Consider the following 19,605-nt stretch of genomic DNA (forward strand, 5'->3'; position numbering starts at 1 on the left):
GCCGGTGCCTACTCCTTAATTTCTTAATTTGCCATTTTAATACAATATACCGCGACACTTGCAGCCAAGATATCAATTTCACTGATAAGTAAAAAAAAATAAAAAAATTGAGCTTTATAGATAGTTCAAAGATGACGTCACTCAGGTCTTTGTTATTGTTTTTTGCCATCCGCGTTTATGAGTAATGCTCACTGAACTTTGTTAACATGACTATAAACGATCATGGTAACACACCGTTTTATGTGTTGGTCCGTTATACTTCCGGATGGCAATGTTATGAGCTTCTTAGCCAAGCGCATACTATCTATAGCGCTATATCCACTAAATGTGCTCAAAGCGCTTTACAATGGGTCCCTGGTCAACAGCAACATTTAACATGTAGGACGGGACATTACGCCTGTTAGGCGATATTACAATTTTTCGGACAAAGACAACGCTGTTAACGGCCAGGTACTCATTTTACACCTGAGTACGGTGAGAGAATGTGAGTAAAGAACCTTTTCCAAGGACTCAACTATGCGCCGAGCGAGAGGCTCGAACCCAGGAACTTCCGATCCGAAAGCGAGTGTTATACCACTAGACCACATAGCCGCACAGTAAAGACAGCACTTCCACTCTCCTTAGATCTCGTTCAGTTTGATTGGGAATCGTTACGTTCCACAGGCCTCAAACAGGAGTATAGAAGGAATGAAGTTGACGCCACTCGACTCTTTGTTATTTTTTTTTAGACAGCCTTGTTGGTGATTAGGTCTCACTAAATTATATCAATCAGAGCATAAACGTTAACGGTTGCACACAGTTTTGTGTAGATGTTGTGAGTATTTTCCTGAACGCATCCCATATAATATAATATAATGCATTTATATAGCGCCCAGTTCCAATGTAGAATTGCTCACTGGCGCTTTACATCAACACATCATGTATGATATACAAATATAGAACTGGCATGTTAAAAACCACACAAATTCGATGATAACATAATATATTACAATAAAATCTGTTATGAATATTAATATTTTATCGTGATATAATTTATAATGTACTCTGTGTGGCTCAGTGGTACGGTGTCTCGTCTTGTTCAAAAGTCAAGAAATTTTAAGCTTGGTCAACGACATGATGGGTGACAGTGACCATGGAAAATTTTAATGCCGACGTTGTGTCCTTGAGTCAGACACTTAACACGTATTAGACCTCTCGACTCAGATGTGAAAGAGTACCTGGATATCGGCAGTGATGGATATTGTAAATCATCATTATTATTATTATTATTATTATTATTATTATTATTATTATTATTTATTCATCATCTTCATCAAAGTATCGTTATGGCAACCCTTTCTCCATCTATAATGCTATCGATCTACTTCATCTAGGTTCCGCGCTGATTTGTGTAAAATCTCCAAGCAGATCAAGGCAAGGAACGAGAAAGTGGGATACAACTATGATGACTTAATCCCAGAGAATATCCCTAACAGCATCAGCATTTAAAAAGATAAAGTAAAGATATCAGATTTTATAGCGTGTATTGAACATAGTAAAAAAAAAAATACCCGGATAAAATGTCCTATAATATGAATGTTCAATATACTCCTTTTAATACCTTTTATCAATGAGACTAAACTAGATTATCTTTGCTTTTATATATTTCTCTTATTTCATAAAATGGTGGCTTGATGAAGAGGACATGAGAAAAAATACTCAGATGTCCACTTTTTGTAACCCCTGTGACTGCCCACTTGAGTGATGTCTGGGGTCCAAAACCTTCCCTCCATAAATAGAACAATGGGAAAAAAAAAACAGCCAACATTTAAACTATGTGGTTGCAGTTGAAGGCTTTCCGCTGTTCTAATTATAAAGGGAAAGCTCAGATTTTTGACATCACACAATGGTTGGGGGCTAATCACAAAAATTCCAAAAAGTTGACATCTGTGATTTTACCCTGAACACCTCGGATGTTTTTAATGTTTTATAGTTACCCCTTTCTAAATCATGTAATTAAGTCTATTATGTAAATACTGGTGTTAAGAACGAGATGTAAGTGTCTATTTAAAAGCAATAGGGAAGGAAAGTATGATCAAAAACTAGTTCCTATCTCATTGAAAGTGTAAACCCAGTCTTTCGGAGGACTGAATAATAAATTGTATGATCTCATTGTTTCAAAGTGATGGCTTCTTATTTTCTAGTCTCAAAATTTTCTTTCGCGGAACACTTGATTTCTTTTTCTGATAGCACAAAAAATCTTGGAGTGTTGATTGACGCTGATCTTTCAATGTCCAGTCAGGTCAATCATATTATAAAAACAATATACCTTAAGATCAAAAGAATAAGTAAAATTAGAAACCTTATCCCAGAAGTTTTGATAAATTTCTTTGTACTTTCGGAGTTAGCCTATTGCAAAATTCATTATTTGTGAAAGTGACAAAAGAATAAACAGATAGCCTTCAAGTTGTACAGAATAATACTGCTAGGTTTGTTTTAAAACAACCTAAACTCTCCTAAGCAACCTGCCTCCTTTGAGAACATCATTGGCTCCTTGCTGACAAAATATTGCTACCCTGATTTATAAATCTTTACCTTTGTATATTAACAATCTTTTAAAGAACCCTGAGATCAGATCGAGTGATGACAAGCTCAAATTAGTGAGGCCAAAGATACTTCGTAATGTTGGCACTCAATCGTTTCAATTTGACTATCCTCAATGTTGCAATTCCCTACCAGCATCTTTTAGGTTGATAAAGGGAAAACCCGAAACGTCCAAAGTATCTGTCTTCGTCTAATAAATTGAAGTTTAAAATTCAATACTTATCCTTATTATTTTTTCCTTCGAGCTTCGAGCAGCACCATTTTCATTAGTTAACACTGAGCGGCGTTTTTATTTAATTATCGATACAATTCTATGCTTTATAATTATAATGTGCACATTTTCAAAGTTGATTGTATCATGAAAAACCTTTATTTGTAATATTAGAGGCAAATATACAATGCTTTTATTGACAAATAAAAATCAAAATATATTCTTTGTTATACTTGTTGTCATATTTAGTTCCACCCTTCTTGGTTTTTCTTTTTTTTATTATAGCTAACCAAGTCTAATTTTTATTTTTAATGTGAGGGAGTGTTTTGTGTACCAAATGACGGTAATCAAATGGATGCATTCTAAAATTATCAAACTTTGGAGAAACCCATTCATTTTTTGAAACGCGTTAATGTTTGATGAGATATTGTTTCAATTTAAATAATATACTAAGAAAATATTGTTATTGTTGTCTTCTGTCAATGTGATCTGGGTCGGGATGACAATGCTGATGATAACATCGTCGCCAACGACGATGATGATGATGATGATAATGACAATGATGATGATGGTGATGATGACGACGACTACGACGACGATGACGATTATGATGATGATGATGATGATGATGATGATGATGATGATGATGAAGGTGATGATGATGATGATGATGATGATGATGATGATGATCGTGGTTAGTGTGGCGGTGGTAATAATGATAATAAGAAAGTAGTAGTAGTAGTAGTAGTAGTAATAGTAGTTAGTAGTGAATGTAGATTTAAAGTATAATATATAATAATAATAATAATAATAATAATAATAATAATAATAGTAGTAGTAGTAGTAGTAGTAGTAGTAGTAGTAGTAGTAGTAGTAGTAGTAGTAGTAGTAGTAGTAGTATAATAATAATAATAATAATAATAATAATAATAATAATAATAATAATAAGAAGAAGAAGAAGAAGAAGAAGAAGAAGAAGAAGAAGAAGAAGAAGAAGAAGAAGAAGAAGAAGAAGAAGAAGAAGAAGAAGAAGGAGGAGGAGGAGGAGGAGGAGGAGGGGAAGGAGGATGTGAAGAATAATATGACGACGACGATGATGATGATCATGATGATGATGATGATGATGATGATGATGATAACGACGACGATGGTGATGTTGATGATTATGATAATGATGGTGATTGCGATGCCAGGATGCGCATAAGGCCTGAACAGTTTCCCTCCTTCTGCTCCGGTCCCTTGTTTTGGTTCTTGCTCGATACCAAGAGTATATATGCCAACATCATTTATTTCCCTCTCCACCATTCCGACCCATGTTGTTCTTGGGCGTTTCATTCTCCTCTTTCCTCCTGGCGTCCATCCCATTGCTATAACACAATCAAACCCATTTTCCTTTCTCAATCGATGTCCAATCGGTTCCATCTCTTCCTCTTTACCATTGCGCTGACCATCTCCGTTCCTGTCCCTTAAGAAAACCCCTGTCCTTACAGCCAACCGTTACAGAAACTATGGGCAGATGAGTTCGTTGATTTCAGTTAAATTGGAACGAGCCCTGAGAAGCACGTATGTGTCTGCTTAAGCCCTGACTTATGATGGTGGGATTTATTCCAGGTCTTAATTAAATCTGCTCTATGTGAGAAGAGACACTGGCTATCACATCCTGTATGTAAAGCATTATAGTTTTTCAAATCTTTCCTTACACTGGATATATGCATCCATTCAAATACGAGTACATTATTTGGTTAAACCGATTTATGTTAAATCTATGTTTGCAATTTCACTTCCATTTTCTATTTAAAAAATAATTATAGACACATTCTAGAACTACAGTTTGTAAGCTGTTGGTCATTTTTTAAACTGAGCTAGTGTCTGTTATTTTTTTTAATTCTAGGGATTTCAGGGCGCTTGCGTGACAGCACCAGTAAAAAGAAAGATGAAAGAGGAACCTTGTGGATATGAAGTTTGAAGCACTGAAGAAAAGGAAGACAAAGGGGGCTTGTTTAAAAAGGGAACAGAAGATTCCGTTATCAATCCACGAATGTGCCAATATTTACATTACCGAAAGGTCCAATTCAAGCACAGGGGATCCCACACTCAAATGTTTACAAAGTAGAATATGCAATATCCACTGTTCAAAACTAATAATGATAATAGAACATAATAGTAACAGAGAGATAATTTACAACGAAAAAAATACTATCTCTAAAATAAAAGATACTATACATTTGACTATCTCCCTCCCTGCTAAGGATCCCTGCCAATACCAGGAAAAAATTAGCAATTTCAATTCAGAACAAAGACAACACTGGGGAAAAAATTGAACAATTTCGATTCAGAACAAAGACAGAGAGCAACATGGAAAGGGACAACAGATCTGGGGGATAGAAGAAACGGCAAGTGTCCTCGCTCCTTCCCACCATGGGAGGTCAGAGGATCCCACACAATGAGCTAGTGCTGTGTTTAAAAATAAAATAACATGGATTTTATTTAAACAGATAGATAGATTAAATAGATAAATCGACAGATTGCGAAAAACAAGTTTATACACAAATACAATTATAAATAAACTAATAACCAAATAGATTAATTAAAAAGAAAGAAAAGTTGAAAGAACGTTTTTGTTTTAAGATTATACTTGTAGAAAACAGCGATTCAATAAGTATTAAACAGTAGCAACTTTCACAGTTAAATATGATAATAAACAACGAAATAGGTAACTGACTGGAAAAGAAGACGCTGGATGAAATTCTAAATATGTAATGACACAATAAAATGATTATGAATTTCAATGACAATTAAGTACATTCTTGTCTGACAGCAACTTCTGCTGAGACAAATTAGGGAGCAGGCACTGTTGTAATATAAAGTTCTGCATATATTTGCAGGCATGATTACCGAGCGCAATTATGGGCTTCTTTTAATATTGTTTTAATGGACATTTTGCACTGATTTGAAAGTATTTCCATAACAAAAATGAACCCATAACAATCTAGGTTATCAGATCTGCAAATAAGAACATAAATTTAGTTGTTTATATAATATTTTATATCATAGAAGGGGAGAAAAAAACAAGAAAACTTTGCCATTTTATTTTGAAATAACTCCATTTTCATTAAACGCAGTATGTGTATATTTTGTACAGATAAAATCGAAATGAAAAATTTGGTTGATATCAAATACAGCAAATCGACCATTTTATGATTTATTTCGCACCCAAAAACATGACCTACTTTATCGTTGCGAGCTTTTCGTCATTTTTAGATAATTCGATGCACTGTTTTAGACATTCATTAACAATGCAAATGTTGGGCATTTTTGTCTTAACTGTATGGCAATTATCTCATAGCCTTTTTGGAACCCTTAAACAGTAATATTTTCATCATGATTCAGTTCAGTGTCAAACAAAGGGCGCTCTGCGTAGAATAGCACTTGTCTACTGCCTCACAGCAATGACAATTTGTAAAATTCATTTGGTTCAGTGACAAATCTCATTTTCACATATCTATGTTGATTCAAAGAACACGCAGTAATCTGTGCTTCTCACCTACCTCCATACATTCTCCAAAAGCCACTTGAATTAGAAAGGTGCACAGTGCAGATCGCTTTAAACACCATGCATTGATTGTCCCCTTATTTTTAGAAGACGAGGTGGGTCAAACTACAACAGAAAATTGATCACGGTGCATCGGAGTGATAATAATGTTATGGAACGCACTTGGGCATCACGAGACCTTGGATCACCAAGTCCAATAGTTCATACAGGCACGGAGACAATTCGCGTGTGTCTACCAGGTTGTTACATTGGCTGACGAGAAACTCAGTCGCAGGAGTCAATATGCATGGTCCCCTAACCCCAGAACCGATAGGTCTATAAATACAGCATCCGTTTGCTGTTTCCTTTCCAAACCTGCCTCAGTATGCTCCGTAATGACCTGTTCCGTGATGCACCAAACTGGTGCTGTATTTATAGACTTATCAGCGGCGTGTGATACGGTCTGGTGCGAAGGCTTAATGCTCAAACTTGCAAAAATCATAAGATGCAAAAAGACCCTGAAGTTGTTCTCTTCAATTTTAGGGGAAAGACAGTTCCACGTCGCGCTGGGAGACACTACGAGCAAAGTCAGGAGGAATGGGGTCCTCGGGGATCTGTTCTGGCTTCAATGTTGTTTATGTCTACATTAGCGACATGTCGAACACGTCCTCCTTGAGGCTGAGATACGCGAACGATTGGGCACTCGCTACTCAAAGTAAAGTGTGGAGCCGTCTCAATGAGGATGTCACCAGACTAAAATCCTACTTTGACAAGTGGTGCCTGAAGATGAATACTTTCAAAACCGTGGTCATTGCATTTCACCTATGCAGTGGCTGGCACACCCCTAAACCGGACGTCCTGGTCGGGGACCAGCTTCTCCCATACGAGCCGCATCCAAAATACCTGAAGGTTACTCTGGACCGCAGCCTTCATAAAGGGGTGCATCTCGGAGTTGCCAGGAAGACAGATAGAGAAACGCAACAGTACAGTCTTCTTATGAAGCTGACGGGATCAACTCGGGGTGCTAGTCAAGCGCTCCTGAGGACGTCCACCCTGGCACTATGCTATTCCACCAGCACCGACGTGGAACATTCTTTTGGCGTGTTTGATTGACACTATGATTTTGTGACGCTCAAGATCTTAATATTATGATGTTATAACCAGCGACTTAGCTAGGTTCGTTATAAATGGATTTCGTTGTATGTTTGTGGTTATGGAGGTGTGTATCTTAAGATACGATGTGATTGGTCAGGCCTTCTATCGTCCTTGACCTTTATTAGCACTGGGTGATTGTTTACTTTTGGATTCTTTACTTACTCTCACTTTTTGCTTAAAATTCTAAAGCTTGCTAAGGTTGCCATCTGTTTGTCGATTCGCAGAATTTGAATATGAAAGGAACAAATAATGTACAATCATTTAGCTGAGCGAGAATAATTCCATTATTTGACTTATAATTGTTGGAATCCCCGAAGTTCGATCATGACGTCAATTTATATTATTGCCAGTTATGTAAATTTATATTCAACCAAATTTTAAAAAAAATTTCAACACAATTCAAATGTCACCATGGTTTATCATAAAATAATACTAAATAATTATATATCATAATTGATGCATGTAAATAGAAATATTGATCATGATTCAAATCTGTATCATACACTTTTTTATTTAATGATCATCTGCAGATAAGTCATTTTCCCACCAATTTTATTTTCCGCATTTTTTTCATGGTTATAAAGAATAGACAATGTGGTAACTGGCATTCGATCTTGTCATTTAGTCATTAAAAATGGCGACTGCAAGATACAACAACGAACCCCCAGGATAATCCTGGGGGAAATATAAGGCGAACACTTCTTCTATACGTCACAATTTTTAATTTTTGTGGTAACATATTGAATGATAAAGAGAAAGCATGTGGAGATTTCTGAACAACATACCTAGAGGTAAGAAGAGTGAGAAAGGGAGTGGAAGGTCAAGAGGAATGAATTTCAATGAAGAGGACTGAACTGAAGGGGATTTTTCCCCCCGAATTCAGCCTCAGCCAGGACCATTAAAGAGTTATCACTGTATCTGCTAGATTATTTGTAGTTTGTTGTAGTTGTTTTGTTTTTGTTTTGCCACAGTTTATGTTTTATGTTTCTCTGTGATTACTGAACCAAGTCGAGTATATCCCCAACCACCAACCAGTCAATTTTAAGTTTAAAGGCAAGGATCAATTGTCTTTTATTCTTTTTCTTTGAGTGGAGTCAAATTGGCATAAAACTTCAACTTTTGTTATGGTTGAGATTTAGACAGTTGTTTGCTAACGAAAAAATATTCTTATTGGTTAAAGGATGGTGTAATTTATATTTTCGTTTATTCTAATGTCTAATGTGTACATGTGCAGGTTTGACAACTGAACACAATTATTGTCTGTTTTAACATTGATCACTGTATACCATTTTGCGTTGGTTTGAGAATTTTAACCTTACAACAATGAGACCATATGATAATTAGGGCTATCAGACCTGCAGCTAACGATACACATGTCCTGTTTACGTAAGAAGACTTTAAGCAACAGTGTACGTATAATGACATTCTCGTTGAAAACTTTTATTTAAATATGCTGCCAATGATGCTGTAACAAATTAAAATAATAGATTGAATTTTCATTTCTTGTTGTCCTAGTCTTTCAAAACCATAAGTCCTATTGCAGTAGCACCAACGAATTGGACACTTTATTACTATAATTAGTACTAACAAAAAGTCCTGAACATTTTCAGCTTTACAGCTTTTATTTCACGCAACATGTTCCCTCCTTATTTCAGCCCTTAAGAATTATCATGGACCTCGAGCATCGATTGGTGTCTATGTTGAATCAGATGAGAAAGATCAGGAAGCTACTGTAAAGCAGGAAAAAGAATCTCAAAACAGTGTTGTCCAAGCACACAAAGAATACGGTATCTGTCCTTTTAAGAATGCTAACATCCGAGGAACAACTATTCTGTGGAGGTATGTTTGAATTTTTCCCAATGAACATAAAACATGATGGCTGGCAGGTGAACTGTTTCCTCCTAACTACTCCCAAAAAAAATCCCCGGTTGTTGTCTATCTCTTTTCTTATTTATGTATGTTGTTCTCTTGCTGATGGTCTTGTGACTTTGGCCTACTGTTAATTAGACTCTGGCTGGGCAGTTGATTGGCTCAAGACTCAGTTTGTTTTTCAAATTTGTCAGAAAATAATATCTTACCGGTGACATACATATATATGGTTGCATATCATAACCAGTGTGTGGTCATCAGAGTATCGTGGTGCCCCAATCAGGGGCTACTTAAGCTTATAAGTAAAAGCATTTTTCAAAAAAGAAAAAAGAAGAAAATTTTCACATACATAACACAAACTCATGCATACACACACTCACTAACAATACAATAATTATAATTTGTTGCTATTTTCATCCATAACTTCATAAAATTATCCAATCAAATAAGTATCCTTTAATTATCAAAATTACTAATTAAATTTCATGTTGTCTCTTTTTTCTGCGGACATAGTCATGGTTTCTGACAATTGATGTTATAAATAGGACTGCTGGAGTTACCATACTGACATAAATAGCATGATTTTGCAAACCTCGCTCAGAGCAAATAGTTGTTTGCAATGGATGGAGCAACTGACTCCTGGCTTGGCTTTTTCCAATGATACTGAGATGGCAAAGTTGGACTCCTTTTTGAGATAGAGAGACTTAACTTGTCTGTCACAACTCTATAATAACAATGATGTGGCATTGTGGTTGGACTCCTTTTCAGAGTCAATCAGCTTTTGTGGGATTGATGATTATAGTTATAATTGGAGGACTTGTTTTGGTTGAACCAAAAGGGAATGAAATAGAGAGACTTAACTTGTCTGTCACAACTCTATGATAACAATGATGTGGCATTGAGGTTGGTACCTTGTGTTATTCACATGTATGCTGAAGTAGGCATGCTATTTAAGAGACAGTTGGTGCCAGACTTTTGACAAAAGACAGTATTTTGTGTTTTTCATTTTTGCTAATTTTAAGAATATGCTTTTTAAAATTTCTCATCATGAAAATAGAGGTGGTGTGTGGCACCAAATCAACCAAGAGCGCCACGCCTCTGCTTATTATAATTAATTGTGTACTCTTGTTGATGTTATTTCTATAACATTACTCCTGGTTTTAATTCTATTTGTAGATTGGTTGGCCACAGAAATCACAATCGCACATCTGGCGCTGCCAAAGAACAACATGAAGGAAATAGGACAAGTGGAGAGCAAGAGGAAGAGCACTGGTGGGGTTCTCGTCGAAAGGATTTATTGGCTGTCCTACAAGAGCCGAACCGAATACTTGAAGCCCTTGCAGCGGTGAGACGCCATTTGGATAGATTTTGTCTTTGTATAAAATCTTTCTTTAATGATCTCTTCATTATCCCTTTTTTAGTGTATCATGCTGTTAGAAAATAGTCAAGAGGGAGTCGTTTATTTATTACAAACACTATGGAAAGGAAGGGACCACTTCACAAATGGCATCTCTTGTGTACACCAAATATCACTCTGGGTGGGGTCCTTTGACCTCCTATGGTGGGCAAAGGACCTTCTATGGGATTGCTTGGTTTTGTCTTGGCCCTTGCTGGAGTCCAAGCATTATAAGTTAGAATTAGTTTTAGAATATGATTTTATTTTCAATGAAATCAAATCATACATGTTATGTATTGTTAGTTATGTTTTCTGTTTTGGATGTATTCTGTACGGGTGGTTGGATGGGAGCATCACCCTTGAATCATATACCTATGATGTTCGCATGGGTGTACGATCCGATAGTGATGTCGTTTCTTCTTCTCTTTACTAGCCTATCCTGCTTCTTTGGTTTGTGATTGTATTTTTGACAGGGGATATTTTTTTTTCTGTAAATCTTCTGCCTGTTTGTTCTTGGTTATTTATAATTTAGCTTATGATATCTTTAGGTTATGATTTTGATTACATTTGTACTATTTTTGTTAGATTGCTTGTTTTTTTGTTTCAGCGGTCTCTCATATAACCTCAATTGTGTTGGAAGAGACCTAAAGCAACAAACAAACAAGATGTATTCTGTAATCATTTGTGTGTGTTCCTCTCAGTGCGATCTTGTGCTGGTGTCTGTATGAGACCTTTATATGTGATATCAAACTAAGTACACTGATAGTGTGCTCTTGGAGTCTACACCTGTCCCTGTTTGACCCATTCCTCTTTGTCTAAGTTTTTCTTGGGTACCTTTACTTGTAATCTTTGAATTTTTTACTTTCCCATTTTCTTCCCGTTTACTGGCGCTGAAATGACATAAATGTGTTACAAGCTCTGTAAAGCCCTTAAAAACAAACAAGCAACCAAATGTCACTAGATGATGAACATTTTTCTATTATGTTAATGATCACAAACGTTGCAGGCTTTTCTGAATATTGGCAGACAATACTATTATTGTGTCACTCACCCAGTGTACAGGGGAGGGGTTTGCAGCTATTAGAGTCAGTGCGCTTAAGAGGGATAATACGGTTGTGCATCTGTTTATATTTCAAGATATTTTGATTGTTATTAGTTGCAATAATAAATATATTTTTATGCTTTCTGTTTTTATTCTCAGGGTTCAAGCTTCCTTTGGAATCCTTATCCAAAGAGGAAAAGCCAAAAATTTGACCTTGTTTATCGAGTAATATTTTCAATCCATGTTAAAGATCCAACCTTTGTGAGAAATCATGAGGAGTCTGTCTTTAAGCTGCCAAATTATGTAGGTCAGACTTTGTTGGCTATTAAAGATGCTTCTGGCTCAGAGCAGGACAGAATAGTAAATGAGACTAAATCTGAGGTATGAAGTGCATAATGTCAGTGTGTAATACCTGTTTATTTCTAATATTCCTATTTTGTTTTATCAATTCCTTTTATTTTGGTCATTAATTGATCAGGTTAATTGATTTATTTCTCATTCTGTACCATCCAGTTAGTGTGATTACTGACTTTAAGATGGAGAAAACCCGATGAATACATTGCATACATACTTTTAATGAGAAAAATCATTGGATTTAAATAGTTTTTTTCTTTTTCTTTTGTTTTGATTTTTTTTCATCCTAAGAAATAACAATTGTAATATCAATATCAGCAAAAAAATAAAAATAAAAATAAATAAATAAAAAATTAAAATTAAAAAAAAAGCTTTCCCAAGATTATTATACGGATACGTTTTTTTACCAACTGTTCAGAAAACTAGGGTATACAGCAATTCATACCCATGGCATTCAACTTTGAAACATTGAAACTATCTGGAGATGCTTTAATTTGGCTTTAATAATCCCAATATAATTTAAAGCAATGAACATATTATTACACCACGACCTAGTTAGTTTTAAATTATTTTGTCACTTTGGTTAAATCATATATTATTGATGATCAGATGGCAAACAATCTTACCCGTTTGTTTTGGGTTTTTTTTTAATTTAGTGGTTTTTAAAATGTTCATTAGGATAAGATATTAAAAAGACTTGATATTTTAATTCATATTTATATTTCCATGACTGCTTTACCTGCTATTACAATAATGAAAAAAAAATTGTCTTGAGAATTTAATTACTTTTTACTTCATGTTGATTTTTTTATTTTTATTTTCTAGTCCCTTGATGCTGCCCTCAAGGAGTTTGAATATATGTGCACAGACTACACTTCTCAGAATGAGAGTTTACTCGGTATAATGGCTGCTGATAAGGGTGATATGTCTGATGCGGTAAAACATTTTCACACAGCTTGTGCTATGGGCAATAAAACTGCTTGCTTCAACATGGGCCTCTGTTACGAAATGGGAACAGGAGTATCCAGAAACGTAGAGAAGGTAATATTATACTCACTATCTCTGACGATTGAGTAAAATTTGCTCTTTCCATGGTTGAATTTTTATAATTATTATTTTTGTATTCTTTTTTTTTCTTTTTTTTTTCATTTTTGCTTTACTTGAAGAATGTTGGCATTTTCTTCCCAGCGCTTGGAGACAGTTGCTGTAGCTTTCATCTCTTAAAACGGTTGCCCCCTCCTTGTATGGCATCCCATCCTTGTCCTAGAATGTATACTTACTCTGTTTACAGTATGGATCTTCACTTATCATTTTTTATTTTTTCGAATGTTACCAGCACTAGTTACTGGTATTATAACATAGACGACGTTGATATATTGTTTTCTTCTATTTCTCAAGGCCAAGCATTATTATGAGTTAGCAGCTGTGAAGGGCCACGGCCAAGCAATGTACAACTTGAGTCTGCTGTACCTGAATGAAGATGGACTCCAAGAAGGTCGTGGGGACAGGAAAAAAGGCTTAGATTGGATGGAGATGGCTGCCAGGGCAGGCCTTGCTCAGGTTACTGTTTTTTCATGGTTTTTACATGTGAACATTCATATTTGTGTTTCATGATATATATCAAATATTGCTTTCTCACACTATTACCTTTCGATTGTTCTGTCAGATTTGTCTTTTGTTAGCGAAATAAGATATAATAAAGTGATATACGTATACTCATTTTGATCAATCAGGATGGAAATTTGTGACTATGTACGATTTTATCAAAATTCACAATTGAGGCTGTGCTAAAAAATTGTTTTTGTAACATTCGACGCCAAAAGACGACAATAATCATTTTGAAAATATTATGAAAAGATTTGGAATCCAAATGCTTAGTTGTGTTTTGATACATTTGTCTTCTTGTTATAATCACAGGCCCAGAAATATATGGGAGTGTATTACATGGAAGAAATGAGTGATGCCAAGAAAGCTGTAAAATACTTCAGGGCTTCAGCTTCTCAAAATGTAAGTTTTGTTTTCATCAATTTAAAAAAAAAGGATTTTTGGGCATTTTCAACTTTTAAAAATATATAAAACATTATCTGATAAGGCTTTATAGAAGAGGCTTTGATTTGTCTTTTCTTTTGGTGTTTTTAAAAAGGATAACAAAGGCAACGAATGGGATAGCCAGACCATATAAAGTATGGAAAAGCAAGTACACAGCATTTCTTTCCAAACTGTAACTGTAACTAACTATTTAAGGGCATTTGTTACATCAATCCTCTTATAAAGTTGTGAAAGCTGGACGCTAAACTCTGAATCTTTGAAACATTAAAAAGGACACAATCTTTTGAAAACAAATGATATAGGTGCATTTAGGCATCAACGTGAAAGACCATACGTTGAACGAAGAGTGGTTTCTCTGACAGGACAACAGGTATCCCTACTATCTGTTGTAAAAGAAAGGAAAATGCCATTGTTTAGCCACCTCTCTCGCCATTGTCAAAAACCATCATACAAGGGACCTTATAGAGAAAGAAAGTGCTAGATGGACAATATAAATGAAGGGATAAGTATAGACAGCCCACCATTAATGAGAAAAGCTGAGACAGATCTGGATAGATGGCTCTAACTGCAAAATCACTCACTCAGCCGTTCTCCTGATCAATTTGGTCATAGAGGAAACATGAGAGGTTCACCTCTCATGTCTCCTCTATGACCAAATTGGTCAGGGGAATGAGTGAGGGAGTGATTGTGTGTTTAAAGAGTTGAACAGTTTTTTTTTTGCTTTTTAATATTTTATCGACATTTTTATTCTTTTTTAAAATTCTAGTATGAACTGGCTATTTTTTTTTTTTTATTGTTAAAGGTCTAATATTTTTATTCCAATTATTGTTTTCTTATTTGATTGTTTACACAGGATAATGAGGCCCAATACTTTCTAGCACTGTGTCATGAACATGGATTAGGGGTGGAAGTGAATGAATGCTGGGCCGCCCATCTTTACTCTTTGGCAGCATCTGCTGGCCATGACGAGGCTATCTGCAACTTGGCCAGGTTTAATGAGCATGGGTTAGGAGGTGAGGATGCATAGGTCATATTTTTTATTTTAATTTTGAATCGTTGATTGTCATGATATAGGAGTCAAGTTTTCATTATCATTGACGGGGGGATAATAAAAGAAAAAAAGGAAGAAGTACAAAGCTTTTTCTAAAGAGTAGGTAACCATAAAAAGAACAATTTTTTGGGATTTATGGATTGATAGATACTGTAAAATTGCATACAAAAAACGGGTGCCTCACAGGCCATTTGTTTTGTCTTAATAAGAATTTTCCATTGTTTAGAGTTAATAGATTAATTCTACATAGATGTGGTAAATAACTATGCATTTATTTGTAACTGTTACACCCGTTACACATCTACATTTATATACTGGTGATACTCGTGATAGCCGACTCACTGGAATTTTGCAGGTGATATCGACGGTTTGGCAAATTTTACATGTTAAATATGTTTTAGGTTTGTCTCTAGAGGGCAGCCTTCCTTTGATCTTTTTTAGTTTGGCAAATATTTTGATCATAAAAATAAATAGATTTTTTAAATCAGGGAATCAAAATTAACAAATCCATGCAAACATTGCTTGGTTTTATGTTTATTTACTAAATTTTATTTTTTTCTTGCCTATTGCATTAGATGAAAGGTCATCGTCATTCACATGTTCCAACATAACAAGAAGCAAATTTAACTGACTGGTTTACTTACATTTCTTACTGGTGGTTTTAACTGAAGTATGTAGCAGCCATTATTCAAGTGTTAATACCGACTATTTGAGAGAGAAAAAAAAGGAATCAGATATTGATTTATCTCTATATAATCAGGGCTTCTATTTTTTTTTTTTTCTTCAAAATCATCAGGAATACCCAGTGATTTAGTTGCTGCAGATGAACTTTACAGCAAGGCTGCAAAACTTGGAAATGAAGAGGCTAAGAAACGACTTGAAGAGCTACAAAAATTAGATGAAGGAAAAGGTATTTGGATATTTATATTTTTAATTTTTAAGCTCTTTACATTGGAATATTTGAAATAATTTTCTTAAGTATTTCTTCTTCTTCCTGATCATTATTTAGAATTGTATATCCAAAAGAAAAATAAACATTGTAGTACTTTTTTTTCAAATTTATTTCAGCAAAAATGACAGTACTAGTACTAGACCACATGGGAGACAAGCGAAAAGATTCAATAACACAGCCCTCAAGTCCTCCTCAGACCAGTTCATTGAATTCATCATCATCCTCTCCAAACCTGCGCCAACTTGGCCTTTCCTTTTCAAATATGGTTTACCAACAGATCTGTGACTTTTATCAGACTTGCACAGGCGCCAGACATCAGCTACTCTTTGACCCTGGAGGCAAAGCTCATTTTCAGATTGGTGGAGTTGATGATGGGTTAGAGGATGATGTATCTACTGTAAATACTATTGGTGAGCCTGCTTTGTACCGGGAATGCAGCTCTTTTCATAAATCCAACACTTCCCCTAATTTGTCTTCTATGGTAACGTGTAATATATGATATTTTCCTTATCAAATGTTTATTTCCTGCCTACCCTGGATTCATTTTTGAAATACAATCATATTTATAATGCTATGCTATGTGGATGTTTCTTTTTGTTGTTAAGTTTTATTTCATGATTTTAATTTCTTTTCATAGGATAGATAAGTTTAACACAGACACAAATGAATAAATGTCAAACATGATATTATTTACAAATTGGCTTTTGATGTGTATGCGTACATATCAAAAGTCAATGTTATTTTCAATAAAGTTTTTGAATATTAAAGTTATCACAGGTTTTTCTATTTGAAGTTTAGTCTCATCTCATGGTAAAAAGCAAATACTCCTTTGTTGTTTTACCGCTTTAAAAAACTTTTTTAATATGTTTGTTTCATTTTTACTTTTTATGGTACTTAAAGAAGTATCACATATCTGATTTGATTGCATCTTGATATTGGTTGATGGCCTTTGAAAGTTTTAAACAATTAAAATGAGGAACATATCAATTTTATCTATGATTTTAAGATTGGTATTGGGGACATTTTGGGAGAAAAAATGATTAAAACAATATTTGTTTTTACTATCTTATTTTTTTATATTGAACACATTTATCTATCAATTAAGATGAACAATGCCTTTGAATGAACAGTTTTTATACTGCCAATGAGTAGTACCATATTTCTTTTAGGATACAGTTACATGGAATGTATTTTTACTTGTTTGATATTTGATTCTCATATATTTACCTTCTTGCTTTGGATATTGTCTTGCAATGTTAAACTATGAGCATTCCATCCATATGTTACTTAACACAGTGGGTTTGTTTTCACCTGACACACATTTGCTTTATTATTTTTTTGGAAGCTCTTTGGCAGTGAATCAAAGGATAGTGAGGAAATTAATTGTTTGATATGAAATGTTATATGCATTAACCATACAATCTATGTAGAAATATTAAAATGTATATATTGCATGTGATGAAATGAACGATTTGCTTGAGTTTATAATAAAAACGGTAATTTTTTTTTTTTACTTCTCTTTTTTTTTGTCAGGCCACAATCTGGTCTGTTTTAATTCATAAGCTATTAATTAGTCTTGAAAATTATTCAAAACTATAATAATCTCAGCGAGACATTAAATTTTTATTGACTTTACTTTTAATTTTGTTTTTGTTTTTTGAGAGTTACAAAATATTGGTGCTAATATACTTTTTGGTTGTACAGGTCTTTCTTGAAATTTGTTAGGATAAGCTTATTGATATTAATCGTAAGGTATTATAGGAATTCCAAATACATAGAGATTTGATGTTGATTATGCGTGATATAGTTTCACGAACAGGCATTAGTCAAGATTCTCTTTGTAACATAAAATACAATGACAGAGATAAACAAGGAAGGGGGAGTTGGACACACAGACACAGAGTATCACTGATCACTGAACAAAATAGAGGTTTTTCTTTTGTATCTTTGTTTGTATTGCATGCTACTACAATTTCGCTTATATAAAGCAGATAAGACGTGGCATTTGGCCTTTATTTTCCATTGTCCACTTTTATCTGTTTTCCCTTCATTTTTTCATATTTGCTTTTCTTTTTCATGGGTAGGGGAAAGGGAATATTTTTTCATATTTGCTTTTCTTTTTCATGGGTAGGGGAAAGGGGAATGGTTGTTTACATTTGTGACCCTATATGATTTTGTCAATGTGGGCTTGATGTGGAAAATTGAATCTACCGTAAAAACTATGAAGTTTTGATTATATTTGTGCGCTTTATTGATTAAATTAAATTTCTTATACTGCAACTGCAAGCGGCTAGAATTTCATATATCTGATCATTTTGACGTTAATTTATATTTCCTGCATCTGCTTCACTCTGACATAATACCAGATTGAGTTGGTTGGTCACAACTTTTTTGTTTTTCGGTTATTGAGAAAATATATCATTCACTAATTTAATTTGACTAATGCCATTTCAATAGCAAGAAACTCTCTGAAGCATCAAGTCTTCAAAGAAACCCACTGATTCTGTCAGACTATTGATGTTGCATATATCCAAAAGAAAATAAAAATTAGAGTACTTTCCTGTCTCTCTTCTATGAAAATGTTCTGCAGCTATGTCTGTCATCTGCATTTTTTGCGGCCGCAAATATCAGGGCGATCCGCAAATTTCCCAAAATTGGCAAATCGTGGCAAATTTTGGGAAAATTGGCAAATCGCGTGGCAAATTTTGGGGAAAAAAAAAGAAGCGAAAACAAAATAACGGAAAAAAAAGTACAAAACTTGAGAAATGTTGCAGCTTTGCCTGGGCCCAAACCAAGGTGTATGTGTGTGATTGAAAGTTTGGGTGCATAAATCGCTGTACATTGTGTCAATTAATAAATGTAGCCTCCTTAAATGTAATAAATTGTCTTTTATATATTTTTTATTCTTTATCGCGTGTTAATTTTTAATGAGACGCTTAGTTCTCCTCGGCAAATTTTGGTCTTTTTGGCAAATTTCTTGGCAAATTTTGGGGGTTTTTTTGGCAAATTTTAGGTCCCAATTTGGCAAAAAATGCAGATGACAGCTATGTGGTCTAATAGTGGTATGACACGCGCCTTCAAATTGGAAGGTCCTAAGTTCGAGTCTCATTCTGAGCAGTGCATAGTGGAGTTCTTGGAAAAGGCTCTCAACTCACACTCTCATTGTGTTCAGCTGCAAAATTAGTACTTGGCTGTTAACAGTATTATCTCTGACAGAAAAAAATTGTAACATCGCCTAACATTTGTCATGTTGTGTCGTTGTTAGCCAGGGATCACTTGTAAAGCGCTTTGGGCATGTTTAGTGATAATGTGCTATATAAAAGCTCACGTTTTTAGCTCTACCTGAATTTCTTACTTGTGAAGTGTAAGTTACTCAAATTTGACCAAGGAATAAGTTTGATTAACTGCTAT

General features: G+C 34.7%; 2 protein-coding genes across 2 annotated transcripts in view; both read left to right on the forward strand.

Moving 5' to 3' along the window:
• LOC144970126 (allene oxide synthase-lipoxygenase protein-like) overlaps nt 1-3,014 on the forward strand; it is a 44,643-nt gene extending 41,629 nt beyond the window's left edge. The window contains exon 15 of the mRNA XM_078909374.1: nt 1,374-3,014. Coding sequence (XP_078765500.1) covers nt 1,374-1,488 — 115 coding nt within the window. The 3' untranslated portion in view covers nt 1,489-3,014. The remainder of the gene's footprint in view (nt 1-1,373) is intronic.
• A 5,073-nt stretch (nt 3,015-8,087) lies between these two features.
• Nucleotides 8,088-17,658, forward strand: LOC144970127 (uncharacterized). Its single transcript, XM_078909375.1, has 10 exons — nt 8,088-8,272; nt 9,137-9,320; nt 10,527-10,695; nt 11,948-12,169; nt 12,968-13,183; nt 13,541-13,702; nt 14,060-14,149; nt 15,045-15,204; nt 16,039-16,152; nt 16,311-17,658. Exons 1-10 carry the CDS (start codon nt 8,242-8,244, stop codon nt 16,691-16,693), a joined length of 1,731 nt encoding a protein of 576 aa, XP_078765501.1. The 5' UTR covers nt 8,088-8,241; the 3' UTR covers nt 16,694-17,658.
• The last annotated feature ends 1,947 nt before the right edge of the window (nt 17,659-19,605 follow it).

This window comes from Berghia stephanieae, chromosome 4 (genome assembly GCF_034508935.2).
Source record: "Berghia stephanieae isolate SIO BIC M18660-M18661 chromosome 4, UCSD_Bste_1.3, whole genome shotgun sequence".
NCBI classification, from domain to species: domain Eukaryota; kingdom Metazoa; phylum Mollusca; class Gastropoda; order Nudibranchia; family Aeolidiidae; genus Berghia; species Berghia stephanieae.